The sequence below is a fragment of the Python bivittatus genome, unplaced genomic scaffold, assembly GCF_059951505.1.
Source record: "Python bivittatus isolate LINGU-HERP-01145 unplaced genomic scaffold, Pbiv_v1 ctg000580_np1212, whole genome shotgun sequence".
Classification (NCBI taxonomy): domain Eukaryota; kingdom Metazoa; phylum Chordata; class Lepidosauria; order Squamata; family Pythonidae; genus Python; species Python bivittatus.
Window position 1 is genome coordinate 5,959,881 of NW_028277087.1, and position 17,688 is coordinate 5,977,568.

Sequence of the window (17,688 nt, forward strand, 5' to 3'; positions counted from 1 at the left end):
GGGACAATCAGCAGAGATTCAAAATGGAAGGAATATGAATTCAAACTCCAGTGGCCCAAATCTCACAAGATAGATACATTTCCATGAGATTTAGGGCAAGAATTTGTTGAGTATCTATGCAGATCACAGAAAGGTCCTCTTTATTCTAAGTACCGATAAACGGAAGAAATGAAAGATCTTCCATTTTGTTAAATAGAGGAAAGGGAAACATTTAGAAGCAAGAAGCAAAGGGGAAAAACTATAATTCCTTCCAATCCTTTTTGGTCTAGCCCTCCACTGATTCTTGCTGGGAGGAAGCAGAACATTTTGGGAAGCAAGGCCGCACTGCATCCTTTGCAGACCACCTTGCCCATGGTTTCAGGTGGCTGTTGTAGATTTACAGAACATCCCATTGCTTTGTGGCATTTCAAAGGTTAACGTATCGGCTGCATTCACACAAGCTTAATCTGGTTACTGAACTATGCTGTTTTCTGGATCCGCAGAATGCACTGAACCGTAAACTCACCAGAGGCTGAGTTTGCACAACATACTGGATGAGAAAATGTGCAAATGCATTACCTGGCGTGGTTGACACAGCTATTCAGCTGTGGCAGTGTTATTTTCTGGGTCACACCCATTCTTCTGATGCATGTGGGCATTCTTCCAAAATTCTCCATTGGAATTGATCTCTAGACTTTAGAACCTGTTTCTGAAATGTAATTGGGATATTTAGACCCTGTCCAGCTCCATGTTTTAGCTGCCAAATATTGTTCACAGAGACGAGAAAAGTTTGTCTCATTTTTCAGTCCCTTCCATTTATCTGTGTTTTATCACCCTCATCTCTGTCTTGCTGAACTGCCTAAGGCCTTATAGTTTGCCAGTATGCTAGCAGGTAGATAAAACACCAGAAAAAAGCAAAATAATTTTGATGTGACTCTATGCTGAAAGTCTTCTCACCTGATCTTTCACCAATGTGCAGGAATTTATGGGCACATGGTGTATGAAGAATCTTAATGCAATCATACCGATGATCAAGATGCTTTTGAATGGGATATATTGATGTGCATTAGTAAACACTGCAGAAAAAATTTGATGACATTTTATTGTATATAGAACCATAACCAATATCCTGCATATGTTATTAATATAGATATAGATATAAATGCAGTAACTGTTGAATCCCTTCATGTAGAGAGGTATTTTTCAAACTTGGCAACTTTAAGAGGTGTGGACTTTAACTCCCAGAATTCTGGGAGTTGAAGTCCACACCTCTTAAAAGTTGCCAAATTTGAAAAACACTGATGTAAAGAATCCCTACAACTGCAAGGTGCCATATACACTGAGTCTATCTCTCTGTTCAGTGTAGGAATCCAAATTAAAGCATCTCTAAAATACAGCTGTCCATCATTCATTTAGACACATCCAGTCAAAAGGAGCCCATTACTTCTTTGCGTGATTGGCTCCTCTGCCAAACTGCTGTTAGGAAAATGGGTTTTGTTTTGTTTTAAGAAAGCTCTCAACTGGAATCTCCTTCCTTAACCCAACTCCATTGTCCTTTGCTCTGGAATGATGTAGAGCAGTGTTTCTCAACCTTGGCAACTTTAAGATATGTGGACTTCAACTGCCAGAATTCCCCAGCCAGCATGGGTCTGGCAGTTGAAGTACGCACATCTTAAAGTTGCCAAGGTTGAGAAACCTTGGTGAAGGGTTTTGGGTGAAGAATTTCTACAATAGCTTTTCCAGAGTTTGTGTTAATTTATGGGCCTCTCATGTTCCTGCTGATTGTCTTTTTTTTTAACATAACCAATTGCTGCCCCTTTCTGGACCTCCTCCAACTTTACTTTGTCCTCTTTCAAGATCCCATATTTAAGTCCACCCCAGCCCCAGAAGATCCCTGGGCTAAGTTTCTGTTCCTCAGCCCAAAGGCCGCATCGGGGTTCAAGGTGTAGGTGCTGGACTGGGAGCAGGGAGACCCAGATTATAGCCCACCCCCACCCCCCTTAGCCACAGAAGCTCCATTTCCAAGAAAAGATTGGACAACCATTTGTCTGAGATGGTATGAAGACTCCTGCCTTGGGCCCTAGAACAGTGTTCCTCAACCTTGTCAACTTTAAGATGTGTGGACTTTAACTCCCAGAATTCCCCAGCCAGAAAGATGTTGAAGTCCACACATCTTAAAGTTGACAAGGTCGAGGAACACTGCCCTAGATGACCTCCAAGGTCCCTTCCAACACTATGATTCTATGAATATTGGAGAAGGGTAAGCTTTTAGCTACTGTGAGCTCGAGGAGGAAAAGTGGGGTATAAATCTAATGAATGAATATAGGACTGCACCTCCATAGCTTTTAAAATCTCTGTTGAGAGGGGCTTCATGGATCATGCTCCCTTCACAGGTTTATAAGGTATTCAACTATTTTGAATTAATCTGCAGAAGCAGAAAATATTCAGGGAGCAGCTTTATAAAAAAATAAATAGCAGACATCGCCATCTAGTGGTAGAAGCTTAACTCTACACCACCATCACAGAAAACTTGAGATGAAGGTTTGGGGGGTTTCTCCAGGTTCAACGTGGTTAGTGATTACCTAATTAATCCATTTCAAGAACACATGGAACCAGACACTGACCAAATGCATGCCCCCAACACATGAAGGTTCAAAACCAGTGAAACTCAGCATGTGGTGTGAATGCTATCATTGACATGGTTAAGCGTGTTGTGTGAACGCAGAAGTCCAAGATAGGAAGCAATTTCCCCATAGCAAACAAATACAAGGAGGCAGAAAACCACAACACAACTGAGATACCAGAATTATTTGAAAGACATTTATTTTTATTTCCAACTTGAATGCAAATCATTGAAAATGGTCCACCCTTCAGCATACTGTATAGATGTCAAGTACTCAATTGATAGGGTGGCAAAAATGTCCATTTTGCATTTACTCTGACACCACAACTCCCTCTCTCAAACCATTTATCAGAGAAACATAAAAATGACATGTTTGGGATCTGCAGACATTTGTCCCCATCCACCAACATTCTCTAACTAGAAAAAATGCAAAAAAGTTCAGTGAAAAAAGCAGGAAAATGACCCTGAAAGGTATCTCACTTTGACCCACTTGTCAAGAGTTCTGCTTGAATCCTTACAAATGCTCTTTTAAAGATGGCAAGAATGCTTCTGAACATACACAAAGTACCTTGCTTAATTACAGGGGTTGGTGACCTCCTGGTGGCTGGCAAGGTGTGGTGTACCTGAGGCCACAGTAGGTGTGGTGATGATGAAAAAACTGGTGGAGTTATGTGGGCAACGTGAAAGTTTGTGTTTATTTTTGGGCTTTGAGAAGTTATCCAGCTATTTTTAAATTGATATATACTTCAACAATGTAATTCTACTTCAAATCTTATACTACAGCCCTCTGCATTTCCCTTAGTGACAGGTGTGCCACTGATTTTTAGTCTCTGGACTACCAAATTTTAGCAGGTTAAGTCAGAAAGGAATTTGGGGGCAATGAAAGAAAGGTTTGGGATCAGAGATTACCACAACCACTCTGGAAGGAAAAGATAGTCCAGACACTCCATCTTATTTCACAAAAAAAGGAAAATATATTTGCCTATATATTTATATTCATTCCAGGGACCTTTTCCTGGGGAAATACGCACTTTTAAATTGCAGAGGAAGATTCCTGCAGCTTGATCACAGATGCCTCGTCTGTTCCAGCAGAGGAAAATAAAAAGGCACAGATAATGACTGGCCTTTAACAAATTTTTCTCACAGATCCTTGCTCTTATGGGCTGCTTCTTTGACCATTAGCTGCTGGAAATAAAATTGCCTGCTCCAGAGGTGTCCGCAGGGTGTGGTCGAAAAGTCAAGGTGGCAGCCACAACAGTGTGATTGAAGCTCCACCGGTTTCTATGTGCGTGCATGTGGACACCCGGAGCCTGCTCCAAGAATTTAATATATAGCCTTATGCTGAGCGCTATTGTCACAGCATCACTCAGCTGTGATCCTGCAGACACTTAGTCAGGATTCACACAACACACCCGGATGAAATGTGTTGCCATGGGTTGTGTGAATACAGCTTGTGTGCTTACTTCCTGATTCAATGGCCCTGCTTCCATGGAACATTCATCTGAGTTAATGGCAGGATGCTAATTTGTTATTGGAACATCAACAAGAGATTAATTGATCCAGTCAGTTTAATCAAAGCAAACGGTCATTTGCATAAAGTAACTTCTCCCACTATGGGAATGGGGGGGAGGGCAAAAAAAGTCAAGATGATAGCTGCAATGGTGCAATTGAAGCCCTGTCCCCTTTTTACACGCATCACAAACATAAAAAGGGGCAGGGTTTCAGTCATGTGCTCATGGCTGTCATGTTGAACTTTTTTAACACCCCCCTCCCTCAACACCCTTGACCTGGTTAGTGATGTTGTGGGATTACCTAAACTTAAACTGACCCATTCTGAATAACTAGACCTCCAAGAAAAAGAGCTGGGGAGACAGAACAGCTTAAAAGAATGCTTCTCTATCACAGAACATGCCTCCCAAATGCTGATTGGCTGCAACGGGCAAGTTGAGTCTGCCACTGGCTGGCTGACTGGCCAATCAGAAGGGCTAATGGAGAAAGGAAGCTTTGCTGGCATTCTGTGGTGCAAAGGCTCTGGCAGTTTCTCCACCTTAGCGACTTTAAGCGGTATGGACTTCAACTCCCAGAATTCCTCTGCCAACGCGCACTGATGACGTTACCTAGTTGGGTAGTAAAACGTCATTGCAGACAATCACCAAGCTCAGAGAGCACCAAGGACTCCACAGTTCAACAGCTACAGATATTCTCTTCAGTTGGCTTTAAGATGCCACGCTGGTTGGATTCACACACTGCAGTAAGCTGAGACCAAGCAAATCACACCGTAGCTCAGTGCGAGATGTACATTAACCTACAATCAAGCGCTTATTTGAAACATGGCTGGGTAGGGAGGCAACAGATTGTGGACTTCTCCTTCATAAATACCCTGCCAGGCAGCAGTAGGGGTGCAATTCATGTGCAGCTTAGTTGACAAATCACTGTGCAAAGGACAGGTGGGCCTTCCTTCCTCCCAAACATCTGGCCAAACTTCTCAAACACTAGCCTTATGTGTCACTCTGGACAAAATATTCTTAGCAATGCAATTTCAGGATCATTATTATTATCATTAATATTTTGGCTTCTCTCTGAAGCACGAGGCATCACAAGTAGGGGAAAAAAATGCAGTTTTCCTTATCAGCCTTAACTCATCTTTCCTCTCCTACCGTCTCTCTTTTCCCACCTTTCTAAAGGCAGCGGACTTATGCTGGTGATTAGCCACGTTTGCGACTCCAAAGTATTTTGCCTGTGGACAGAAGTCCCATTTTACAAGCGAGCAATGACAAGCATTATCCTTAGTTCACCGTTTCTGACGAAAGGTTTTTCAGAGCCATCTCTAACCTAAGCAGAATCACCACTGCTTATTGCTGGGAGAATTTTTACACAAGGGGAAGAAGAATGACACTTTTCTGTGTTTCAAATCTGCTGCCAATAACTTGCTCTGTTCTACCAGCTCCTGAGTTTTTCTTTTAAGGGGAGGCTTTTCTCGCACGTACAATTCTGCAATCAGTTGTTTCCCCACTCTGGCCCCACTATGACTGACAGAAGAACGCAATTTGGAGTGGCTTTTTCTCTTGCACATATGCACGCTCGTACATACAGCCACATCCACAGAGTACGTGTGAACAAGCTGAGCCCCTGATTATTTCTGCCACTCCTCTGTAGCAGACAGTGGCAGGCGATGGGAGGGAGCACTGGGTTGCTTCTGTTCTTCGGTCAGAGGCCTGGAGAGAAGGAACGAGTAATGATAACCCTTGATATAATCTTCCGGAGAATGGAGGTCCATGGGGACATTGTAGAGGTTGGAACGCACAGATGTGGAGAGCTGGGGAGCAGCCGAGGAACAGCTGGCTGTGGGGGAAGCCCGCTCCGACTTCACACTGACTTGTGTGTGCAAGGAAGGCGAGCTGGGGGCTAGAGTAGTCTGGTCACAAATCCGACCCGCTGTTCTGTAGGGAAAAAGAAATATACATTACGTATCTAAAACTTCAGAGAAATCTGTTTATGTTCTGAATTACTGGGGACAGAGGTGCACTTTTGTGATGGAATGGACTTATGAAGGCCATGGTCAGGGAGATAAGCGTGTTCTTAGCCCCCAACAGGAGCGTGGGAAGTTCAGGAAGATGAGGCTGGCACCTCCCTAAGGAATTAACGGTGTTGTGGCTGGCTGGCTTGGGAACTAGGGTTCAGTCTGGGGAGATTTTCTGTCTGGAGGTTGTAGCTAATAAACGCAACAGAACTGTATTTGCATTGTCTCTGGAGTTATTTGGGCTGAACCTGACAACTTTTCTGTTAAAGCGTGAAATGAAGGTTTATTTATTTATTATTAAATTTATATGCTGCCCATCTCCCCCAAAGGGTGACTCACAATTAAAAAATTAGCTCCAGGACACCCCCCTGCACACAAAGACACACCCTTTCTTCCTTGTTAATGTCATGCCCTGTTGTTGACCAATTCTAAGGTACCTTCTCCACTAAAATGGAGAGCAGCTTCCAAAGATTGCCCTTTTCACTTTTGCATCACAACCAGCTTGCAGTCCCTTGGGTGCAGAAACTGCTCAGTAGGTCTTTGCAGATACTGAACGTGGCCGCAAGAGGGCAGCAACGTCTTACTAAAGCTTCCGTTCATCCCCTTGGCATCCAGTTTGGAGGAGAAGTAGATCATGTGTTCTATTTTTTTAGACCTTCTCATGGGGCACACACCTACACACGTGCCTTTAGCCTCAGGAGGCATCCAAGATCCTCCTTATCTAAATCCCTGGATTTCAGATTATCTAGTAATCACAATCCTGGAATTAGCCCAGCGTAAAAGAGGAGGGTTCGACTAGAACACAGGGCAAAAGCTTCAGAGCCACTGCCTCTAAAGCAAAACAAAGAGGATCACCATAAACTCCAAATCAGACCCTTTCCCTTTTTATGCCAGAAGGTACCTTAAAATTTCCCCTTTTATCTTGGAGGAAAGTAACAACTGGAGCACCAGAGGCTTCAGTCCTGGGCCACATTCAGCATTTTTATCAATGACTTGGATGAAGGAATGGAGGGGACGTTTATCAAGTTTGCAGATGACGCAGAGCTGAGAGGGGTGGTTAATAGTGAAGATCAGTGTTTCTCAACCTCAGGAACTTTAAGAGGTGTGGACTTCAACTCCCAGAATTCCCCAGCCAGCATGGTGTAGATGAAAGTGAGAAGATTCAAAAAGATCTGACAGGCTTGATCAGTGGGTGGAAATTAACAGAATGGAGTTTATCAGGGTGAAACAGAACTGAATTTTTCTGTAGGAAAAATGCAAAGCACGAGCATAGGATGGGGGCAACCTGCCTTCACAGTAGTACCTGTGAAAGAGACTTGCATGTCCTTGTTTTTCTATCTTCTTAAAAACAGTTGGTGGGGAATTACCTGTTTTATAAGGGTCTGATTCCTTGGAATGCATTATCTATGTATCTGATATACATTTTATGAGTTGATGTGTACATCTGAGAATGAAATTAAGGGCTCAAGTTATTTCATCTTTGGGTGTGGTCATTCAGTCAACTTTGAGTCTAACGGTAGTATATCTAGCCCATATTTTACCATTTTGTGAAAGAGAATGTCATGAGCCAATCTGTCAAAAGCTTTCTTGAGGTCCAGGTATACTATATCTACAGGTAGTCCTCGACTTACGACCACATTTGGGACCAGAACATCTGTTGCTAAGTGATGTGGTCGTTAAGCAAATCACATGGTTGTTAAGTGAATCTGGCTTCCCCCATTGACTTTGCTTGTTGGAAGCCCCCTGGGAAGGTTGCAAAGGGCAATCATGTGATCCCACGATGCTGCAAATATCATAAATACACGCCTGTTGCCAAGTGCCCCAATTTTGATCATGTGATCACAGGGACACTGCGATGGTCGTAAGTGCGAGGACTGGTCATAAGTCACTTTTTTCAGCACCATCATAACTTCAAATGGTCATTAAACAAATGATCATACATCAAGGACTACCTGTATATCATTCCCCTGATCTACTAAGCTGAACTCCACCGAAGTTGATCAGGTTATTTATCTGCTAAGGATTAGATTGTGAATCTCGAGGGCTGAATTTGGCCTACCCACCAACTATACAGGCCTGAACACCAAACCACAGGGCAGTTTCGCAACTTAACTGCTTGCATGGTTGTAATACAGTGCCCCCTGCCCCTAAGCTTTTCTGGTTTTGTTTTAGCTGGATCTCACAACTGTAAAATTTGTTCTGAGAGATACCCAGAATCACAGCTCATACTCAGAGTCTGGATTCACACAACAGCCAAATGTAGGTTAACAAACCAAACAGACTGACATGTTATGGCTTAAGGCAATGTCCTGGTTCATACAACACGCTAAGACAACAGCTGGGTTCCCATAACATGCTGAAATATAACTACCCAACCCCATGTTTAGCCTAGTTGAGCATGCTGTGCGGATTCGGGCACAGAGGAATTTCTATGCAGTGGTGAGTCACTTCTTACCCTGGCACTGGATATTCTCGGTGCTGCCATGCAGCTGTGGTGTTTCCTTGGAAGCCAAAGGGGTGTGGGGTGCTTTCGCCCAAAGTATATTCTGAAAATCAATCAATGGAAAAACAAGAAGGCAAACACATGTTATGACTGAAGATCCATCTGGAAGTCAAAGGAGTCCAACAGTAAGAAAGTTCTCAGAGCTCCACTGGACTGGCTCATTGTATTTGTACCACACTTGGCTCATCAGGAAGTGTCAAACTGCTTGCTATCATAACATCGCATTATAGGGTCAGAAGGGACCTTCAGAGTCTTCTAGTCCAATCTCCTGCCCAGGGCAGATGTAGAGAGCCAAGGAGATCGATCTTGGAGAAGCAAGGCAACAATTGAATAAAGTATGTTTTAAGTCCAGGACACAGAAGAAGTGTGAGAAAGAGGATAAGACTCACTTCTCCCTAATTCACTAGAGGAAAACTCAGTCAGACTTTCAAGATTCTGTTACTATAGCTTCCATCAATATAGTTCCAACTAGACTTATGGAGTCTGTTTCCTGACCTGGTCTACCTCAAAGGGCTGACAGCAGGAATCCTCAGACCATCCCAGACAAATGGCTGTTCAACCTTGGTTTGAAAACCTCCAGCAGTGGAGCCCCCATGACCCCAGGAAGCAGGCTGTTCCACATAGCTTCACAGCTCTCAGAGTTAGGAAATTTTTCACAGGACTCAGAAACTTAAGGGAACACGGGTTCCAGAAACTCACTAAGGTTGGCCTTGCCCTTGATGAGATGAGTTTCTTTATTCACACCTAGAAACCCCAAGTGTTACCTGATGGGCTGGAGGAGAGGAAGGAGTAACCTGGTAGCCCACGTCCAGGCAGACTTCCGGTGGGCAAATTCTGAAGCCCAGGATACAATGTGCGCTGTGGGGAGAGAGTCAGGTTGAAAACATCTCCCATAACATTTTTCATCTATCAACCCATCAAATGTTCCTTTTAATAGATGTAATGGTATGTGGGAAAGACCTTGGGAGACGGGGCAAAGAGCCTAGGGAACAGTCAGATAAAAGACAGCATACCCCACAACTGGATAATGGAAGGGGCAAGAGGCTCAGAAAGGACCCTCCCTAGTTTCTTGGGCTGTTAAAGGAGACGGCAAGAAAATTGTACTTTCAGACTTGCAAGATTCTGTTAATGTAGCTTTACAATAAAGTAGAATTAGTTCATCTGGTCGTGTTTCCTGTCTGGTCTACCTGGTAAGGCTGATACCAATCTTGCAAGTCTGAAAGAGGGAGTGTGGGGTTTGCTGGCTGTTTATAGATACTAGTTTGCTCTGCCAGTTTTGATGGGGATGTGGTTTCCTCCACACTCAATAAAATGGCCATTTTTCCCCCCAAAGTTTTATCAATGCACATTTGTGTATCAGTAATGCAGAAGAGAAGGTACATCATATAGGAAAGAAATGGAATGAGAGGTAGGTCGCCCATGCAGCACTCCGGGCAATGTTTGAATTTAAGTTCTTAATGTTGGAACCAGGAAGGCCTTTTTATCAAATTATATCTGAACAAGTGGCAGTAGACCTCAGGATAGCTGGCACTCTTGGATGGAAGCCTCTGCAGTTTTATCTAGTAAAGTGAAAATATTTATTAAATTTATTCGCCGCCTGACTCCCAGTGACTCTGGGCAGTTGATTATGATTAGAGGTCTCAGGGCTAAAACAATCTTAAACTGTTTTCAGACTTTAAACAGATCAGGACATTGCAACTGAACTTGAACATCACAAATTACTCATTGTACTGGTCTCTATATAATAATAAAATAATAAAGAGAATAACATTCCCTTCCCACCCTTGGGCAGATAATTCTTGAATTTCACTCAGCACTCAGTAAGGCAGAACTCTACAATTCAGGGGCAAATGGATCCCACCCTACCCCCAAAATTAATTGCGCAGGATTTAGGAGTACATTTCCTAGGATGCTGCCAGTCCTTGGCTGAGGCAACCAGAGCAAGCGTAGCCTAGCTGTGAAGTCATAGGTAATGTGCAGCCCCAGATTCATCTACAGGCAGTCCTTGCTTAACAACCGTTCGTTTAACGACAGTTCAAAGTTATGATGGCTTCAGAAAAAGCGTTATATGACCTGTACTCCCACAAGTGTCGCAAACTGTCACAGCACCCCCTGCGGTCACATGATTGTGATTTGCTACCTTTTTTTATGACAGTCATTAAGCGTTGAGGTTGTTAAGTGAATCACATGGTCATTAAGCCAATCACATGGTTGTTAAGCAAATTCTGGCAAAACGTCCACTGGGGAAGCTGGATTAGCTTAACGACTGCAGTCATTTGCTTAACAACCATCATAAAAATGGTCATAAAACTGGTCCAGTCAAGTGGTGACTCACTTAACAACCGCCCAGCTTGACCAATTTTCCAGTCCCTATTGTGGTCATTAAGTGAGGACTACCTGTAATGTCAAAAGCTCTGGGTGTTTGTGAGTGACCAGTATTCCATTCAGGAATAATTTGTTCTTTCTTGAGCAACCCTTCAGGTACACAGAAAGAGGTGGACAACTGAGAAGGACTGGTCCCACCCATTTTTTATTTTGCTCCACCCATCGCTGGCTTTAGCCCTGCCTATATCTGCATATGGCCTTTACCCTCTTGGCATTTGGCTGTGCTCTCAAAGTTGTGTATTTGGATTATCTACCCCCAAACATAGATGGATATCGTTACTCACAGCTGATGTCAGATTGTTCCTGCTTGCAGATGGGTGCCCTTCCACCCGATGAGAGTCAGCCCCCAGGTAGAGCGGAGGAGGAGTTTTGCTTGATAACACACGGCTGAGGTTGCTATGAGAGAAGATCGAGTACCCGATACCTGCAGGGTCAGAAAAGGGACGGAGCTCAGACTGATGACTGCCCAGAGGACGTAACTCCTGATTATAGGTGGGCGGCAGCCTGTGGCTACCCTCCCTGAAGCCCTGTTCCTAGATCCCCCTCCTTACCAAGACACTGAAATGCAGTGGTATGGCTTGTCACTGAGAGGGCAGGAAACCACTGTTTAAATAATTATTTAGTAGGTTTTCCTTGCTTTTGTTTCTATTTGCATAACACTTAGAAGAGTTTTTGGGCCATCTGGAGGATTGTAAAATTTTTTATGGCCCCACCAGCCTTGCCCCATTGATATTATGGTCTAATGATGTCTAGCTGACATCGCTGCCCTCTCTACCATAATCCTCAGCTTATGTCTGTTTAAATGTCTGTTAAATCCAAATTTATGTCATTTGTGCAAATGAAGTAAATTGATGCAAAAGCATCAATTATATAATTCTACAAATGACAGAAAGTGAAATGAATGATATAAAGTCAATTATGCAAAAGGTGATGTAAATTGATGCAAATGATGTCAAAGTATCAATTATTCAATTACACAAATGTCCGTACAAATTTTGGAAACAACAGGCTGGTCTGGTATTTCACGGATGAAAGAATACAAATGTGGTCCATTGAATCAAAAGTTTGTTCATCAAAGTTTCACAGTGGAACTCAAACATGGAATCACAAAGGCTGAGAGACATAAAATATGCTGCCAGGCAAAATAAAGGGGAAAAAAGGCTTGGGGGAGTGCAAGGATGTGTGTGTAGGAACTATATCTTTTCCCAGGATCACATGATGTTGGTGAAAAAGATTAATCTGCTTTAAGGAGCTGCTGGCAGTTGTTATGTGAGCACTTTTTGGCTCTGGATCTGAAACGGATCCAAAAGCTCAAGATGCATATAAAAAAATGATCAGGTTTTGATCACGCAGTTGCAAACACCACCTTGACTTATTTGACCCTGCACCCACGGACACCCCTGTTAGAAATCTAAGTGGCTGAATTTGCCCAAGCTGGATGCTTTTAACTATGGGGGCTTTTCGTGATTTAGAGGAAACTTTGAAAATGGGTTAACTTACTGAGTTGAGTATGTTGCAGAAGCACCATTAAGACATAGGATTCCACCTCCTCCTTATTTAAACAACCCATCTGCTTATTTACATTTTCCCCTATCCTTGTTTTAAAACACAGAAATTCTTCCTTATTGCAAGTCTGGATCTCACCCTGTTAAACTTCCACTCATGGGTTCTTGCCTTATGCTCAGGGACTATGGAGAATAAATCCACCCCCTCTGTTCTGTGATCACCAGTTAAGGATTGAAGACTGCTACCATATTCTCCTTCTTTAGGCTAAACAGACCCAGTTCCTTCAGGTCTTCTTCACAAGATTTAGCCTCTAAACCCTCACCATCTTTGTGGCTCTTCTCCACACTCTTTCCAGTTTCTCAATATCAATTTTGTATTGTGGAGACCTGAACCGGACGTAGTATTCCGGCTGCGGTCTGGCCAGTATAGAGGAAAAAGTAACTTCCCATGATCTCAACATTATATCTCTGTGGTATAATGGCTCTTTTAGCAGCTCCAACACACTGTTGGCTCATGTTTAATCTCATGTTTAACCATGTTTAATTAAGATTAAGCATGGACAAGGACTACTGTTAAGCCAGGTACCACCTATCTTGTACCTGCGCGTTTTCCTGCTTTTTTTCAACCCACTCTGGGAATTCTGAAAAGGATCAGTGGCAACAAAGCCCTGAATAGCTCTGGAAATCCAGAGTGATAATACATGTGGTGGGGGGAGAGGAAGGAAGAATCTTGACATATCTCTAGCTGTAAGTACATCTAAATGATCTATGCCAGTGTTTCTCAGCCTTGTCAACTTTAAGATGTGTGGACTTCAACTCCCAGAATTTCCCAGCCAGCCATGCTGGCTGGGGAATTCTGGGAGTTGAAGTCCACACATCTTAAAGCTGACAAGGCTGAGAAACACTGATCTATGCTACCATTTATCAATGCAGACACACGCCTTTAAACCCTGATAACACATTTACTTGGAAACTGAAACCCAGGCATCCTTTGGGAATGACCCACCTGGTCCGAGAGTTGTCGGGGAGCGCACCGAAGGGAAGGCTGGCTTGGGAATTGTTGGCTTGAACTGCTGTGGACGACTCTGTTGAAGAGGAGATTCGCCTGAACTGCCTGCCCCACCCTCACCTCCAGATGGGGGAGTTCCCATGGATGCCCCCTCGAGACTAGACAGGGAAGCGGCCGACTGCAAGGAAAACAGAACGTCAAAAGATCAGGAGGGAAAAACTTGATTATTAGGGTCCTTTTGACCTAGAATGGAATGAACCTGTCTGGTGAGAACATCTTGGGAAGATCTGTTGAAAGTCCTCCCTCTATGTCAGTGTTTCTCAAGCTTGGCTGCTTTAAGATGGGTGGACTTCAACTCCCAGAATTCCCCAGCCAGTCTTGCTGGCTGGGGAATTCTGGGAGTTGAAGTCCACCCATCTTAAAGCAGCCAAAGTTGAGAAACACTGCTCTATGTGAAGTGAGGGGGGCATGGATGAAATGACAGGTCTTCTCTGCGGTGGTCCCCACACTCTGGAATTCCTCATCCCTAAAGATCCTTAAATCCCCCTTTCTCATAGCTTTTAGAAGATGGCTGGCTGGCTTGACCGAATTAGTTTGTTTGGGGGAAAAAAATCAGTCCAGTTTTTGGGGGGCAGGTTAGTTTTACAGATTGCTCTTGGTTGTCTAAGCCACTGTAAGAAGGCACCCATTTTACAGCTTCAATTCTTTCCAACCCCTCCAAACAGGAAAAGGAAGAACAGAAATATTCAGCTTTGACAATCCAGGGGAAGGAGTCTGGAGACCGCAAGTGGGGGCTGGGGGCTGCTTGCAGTTCCCCGGCGGACCCAGCCTTTGGGTATCAAGAGTCAGCAACCCTCTGGGACGCGTTTGGAAATCTGAAAGCATTCTCACAAAATGGCTGCCTTGGGTTTTCCTGTTGTGGTCTGCAAATAATCGAGCGTCTGCAGCCGGTGGGGCCCGATTCAGAGCTGGGCGCCAGATCCTGGCCGAGCACCTAACACAAGATCACTGTGCCAGCTCTGAAGGGTGATCCTGGATCTTGTCTCCTTGATGCTGCAGCATGCCCAATTGGGCTACCCCAGCCTGGGCGGCCTCTGGGCCCTTGCCCCTCCTTTGCCCACAACTTCCCAAACTACAGACCTTTGCTCCTGCAGCTTTTGCTCCTGGCCCTGCCCTCAGACCCTCTGCTTCACATTCCCTGAATCCTCTGATCCCAGATTGTCAAAGATAACTTGGGTAGCTCTCTCTGCTCTTCTCGGTGAGCAAATTGCTAACTGCTCCAGTCACCAGGCGAGTTGCAGACTTTCTGACTCTGGCTAATTACCCAATTCCCAGCTGTTATCAGGACATCTGTGACGTGGCAATAAAGCCTTTCAGACCTGCATCGGTCTGGCTGTTGGTTCCGAATCAGCGGGCACAAGGTATTTCCTTCTGCCAATGGCTGCCGTGACGTTCAGGCCCGGGCCCAAAACACTGACCTATCAAAGGCAGTTGAGGAAATTATTCCCAGCCACTCCATTTAGGCTCCTCATGATACTTCTTACCATCTCCACTTATTTCCTGACAGGTGAGTACACTTTCAGACAATACCCTAGACCGAAACTAAAATTTATTTTTATCTTTCAAATATGGCCTAGAGGGCCTCTTGGGGCCAAGAAGAAAAACTGGTAATAAAGATGATGCTTTGCAGAGTTCCATCGTCCTTTAAAAAAAAATGACGTGTATCTTTAAGTGAATCATTAATATATATTAAAGATACATCTCATATAATATTAATAATATTAAAGTCCTGCCCCATTATATATAATATATAATATATATTTAATAATATTAAAGTCCTGCCCCATAATATATAATATATAATAATATTAAAGTCCTGCCCCATTATATATAATATATAATACAATATTATAATAATAATTATTATAATAATTATATTATAATTCAAAGAGATAAAATAAAATTCAAGATAAAAATAAAAAAATATTTTTATTTATTTTATTACACACACACACACACACAGTGAGGCAGGACTTCTTGCAGGCATAAAGGGATGTATCCACAGCAGCGTTTCTCAACCTTGGCAACTTGAAGATGTGTGGACTTCAACTCCCAGAATTCCCCAGCCAGCCATGCTGGCTAGGGAATTCTGGGAGTTGGAGTCCACACATCTTCAAGTTGCCAAGGTTGAGAAACACTGATCCACAGAGAGACTGGTGGCCATATTCAATTATCAAGGTAATTTTCAGAAGTCTTAGCAAGACAAAATGGAACCTGTATCAGAAGTCTGACTAAGTAACTCCACAAAGCTCTCTCTTCAGATGGTCCCATTCGATATGTTGTACATAAAGTGAGGCGTAACACATTCAAAATTAAGCATGGATAAATCTTCTCAATCTGGACTCATTCCGTTTTTCATGGTTCTGACCCTACATTCATTCTGTTTCATTTCCACCTTTGAGGGGCGGGGCGGGATGGTGGTTAATACAAAGAGGTCCACATGAAAAAATGTGCATGTATTATGTATGAAATTCTCATCCATGCATGATACATATTCATATGACATGCAACTTTTAGCAGGCCATTTCCCCTAATATAATGCATTCTATCCTTTAGGACTGCCAGTAGTGTGCATTTTAAAGCATCAGTTCCCCTTATACTTTGGGGTTGGAGGCTCCGTTGCAACATTTTGAAAAGTGAGCAAATTTCTTGCAGCCTATTCAAATTCTGTTTCAATCCAGCTGGAAGCATCCTGGCACTTTTTGTGACAATTCTGGAAGGTTTCCAAGCTGAGTTTGGAACGGTTCTAGTCCAGAATATTGAGAACAGTATCCAAATCCTTCCACTACTGTCAAAATAATCCTTTTTGAATGTTTAACAGTGGTTTGCATTCAACCTGCTTTGCACACCTCTACTGTGTATTTAAAAAAGAATTTTGAAGCCACCTTTAGGGGCAAATGAGTGGAAAACTCATAGCAGGACCTGTAGCAGTTCTTTCACCCAAAGCAGTAACTCACGCTAAGTTTTGGACGTGCTAATCTAAGGTCCACTCCTTCGCCAAGCTGCCTCAGTTTCTCAGCTGGGTCCAAAGCTTCTACAAGATCCAGTTCTGCACCTTCAAAGCCCAACCCCTTTCGTTTCAGGGTCTGCACGGATTTAAACACATTAATAATATTTATGTAAAATCAAAGAAATACAAGGCTATTAAATAAAGCTAACCTGAACTGCAACTAAGTTACACACCCAATTTGTCTTTGATTTACACTTCTTAATGGATAGAAAGCACTCTTCAAGGAGATTTACAAAATTCAGTATTTTTTTTTAAATGGCTGCAGGAAAATTATTATGCATTTTTGTACACATTTTTCTGAATACAGTCACTTTTGTCTAATATAGATTTATTTGCAAATAATTTAACAGAAAATATTTCTGAATATGACTGTTGCTAAAGTACACATTTCTGTACATATGCTTTCTGCTAATATGTTTTGCTTCCTAGGTGGGCTTGTATCAATATGGATAGTCATTTCTTGATTTCTTTTTTCAGATTATTAATGCACATTTGTGCGCTGAAACATGTTGGAGGAAAAATTATCACAATGCAGTACAGGTAGTCCTTGCTTAACAACCCTAATTGGGACCAGAATTTCCATCGCTAAATGATTTGGTCATTAGGTGAAACATCACCTGACCGCACTGCTTAGCGACGGCAGTTCCAGTTACGGTCATTAGGCCAGGACCTCACGCTTCTCCTGACCTCCATGCTTGCCTCCACTTCAACTCCCCCCACTCACCTATCTCCCCCCCATTTCAGCCCTTCTGGCCACACTGCACTGCTGCTGCCAACTCTGCCGCCCCCCGCTGACCTTTGCCACCTTCTTCCTCCTGCTGCTGACAAGGCCTCGTGAAGGGCCAGCAGCTGCCTTGGCTGGGAACGCCTTGTCAGCAACGGGAGGAAGAAAACGGCAAAGGTCAGCTGGGGGAGACGGAAGAGTATGTGGCAGCATGGCACCAACAGCTGCCACCTTCACCCAGGAAACTGCCACCCTCACCACTGCCCTGTCTCCTCTGCCAGCTCCATCCTGCTGCCTCTTCCCCAGCGGGCCTGGCGAGCTCTCTTTGGCAGACGAGGCCTGGCTGCACTCGCTGTATGCCTCCTGGGGC

The 17,688-nt window shown here is 43.5% G+C and overlaps 1 protein-coding gene across 2 annotated transcripts in view; it reads right to left on the reverse strand.

Annotated features, from left to right (window-relative positions):
• Positions 1-2,795: 2,795 nt before the first annotated feature.
• The window catches only part of MEF2B (myocyte enhancer factor 2B), a 50,040-nt gene continuing 35,147 nt past the window's right edge, over positions 2,796-17,688 (reverse strand). For both annotated transcript variants that reach the window (XM_088149434.1, XM_088149433.1), the window contains exons 4-9: positions 16,542-16,670; positions 13,522-13,702; positions 11,295-11,434; positions 9,390-9,483; positions 8,578-8,668; positions 2,796-6,042 (exon numbers count right to left, since the gene is read on the reverse strand). In XM_088149434.1, the coding sequence (XP_088005560.1) occupies positions 5,736-6,042; positions 8,578-8,668; positions 9,390-9,483; positions 11,295-11,434; positions 13,522-13,702; positions 16,542-16,670 (942 nt within the window). In that variant the 3' untranslated portion in view covers positions 2,796-5,735. The remainder of the gene's footprint in view (positions 6,043-8,577; positions 8,669-9,389; positions 9,484-11,294; positions 11,435-13,521; positions 13,703-16,541; positions 16,671-17,688) is intronic.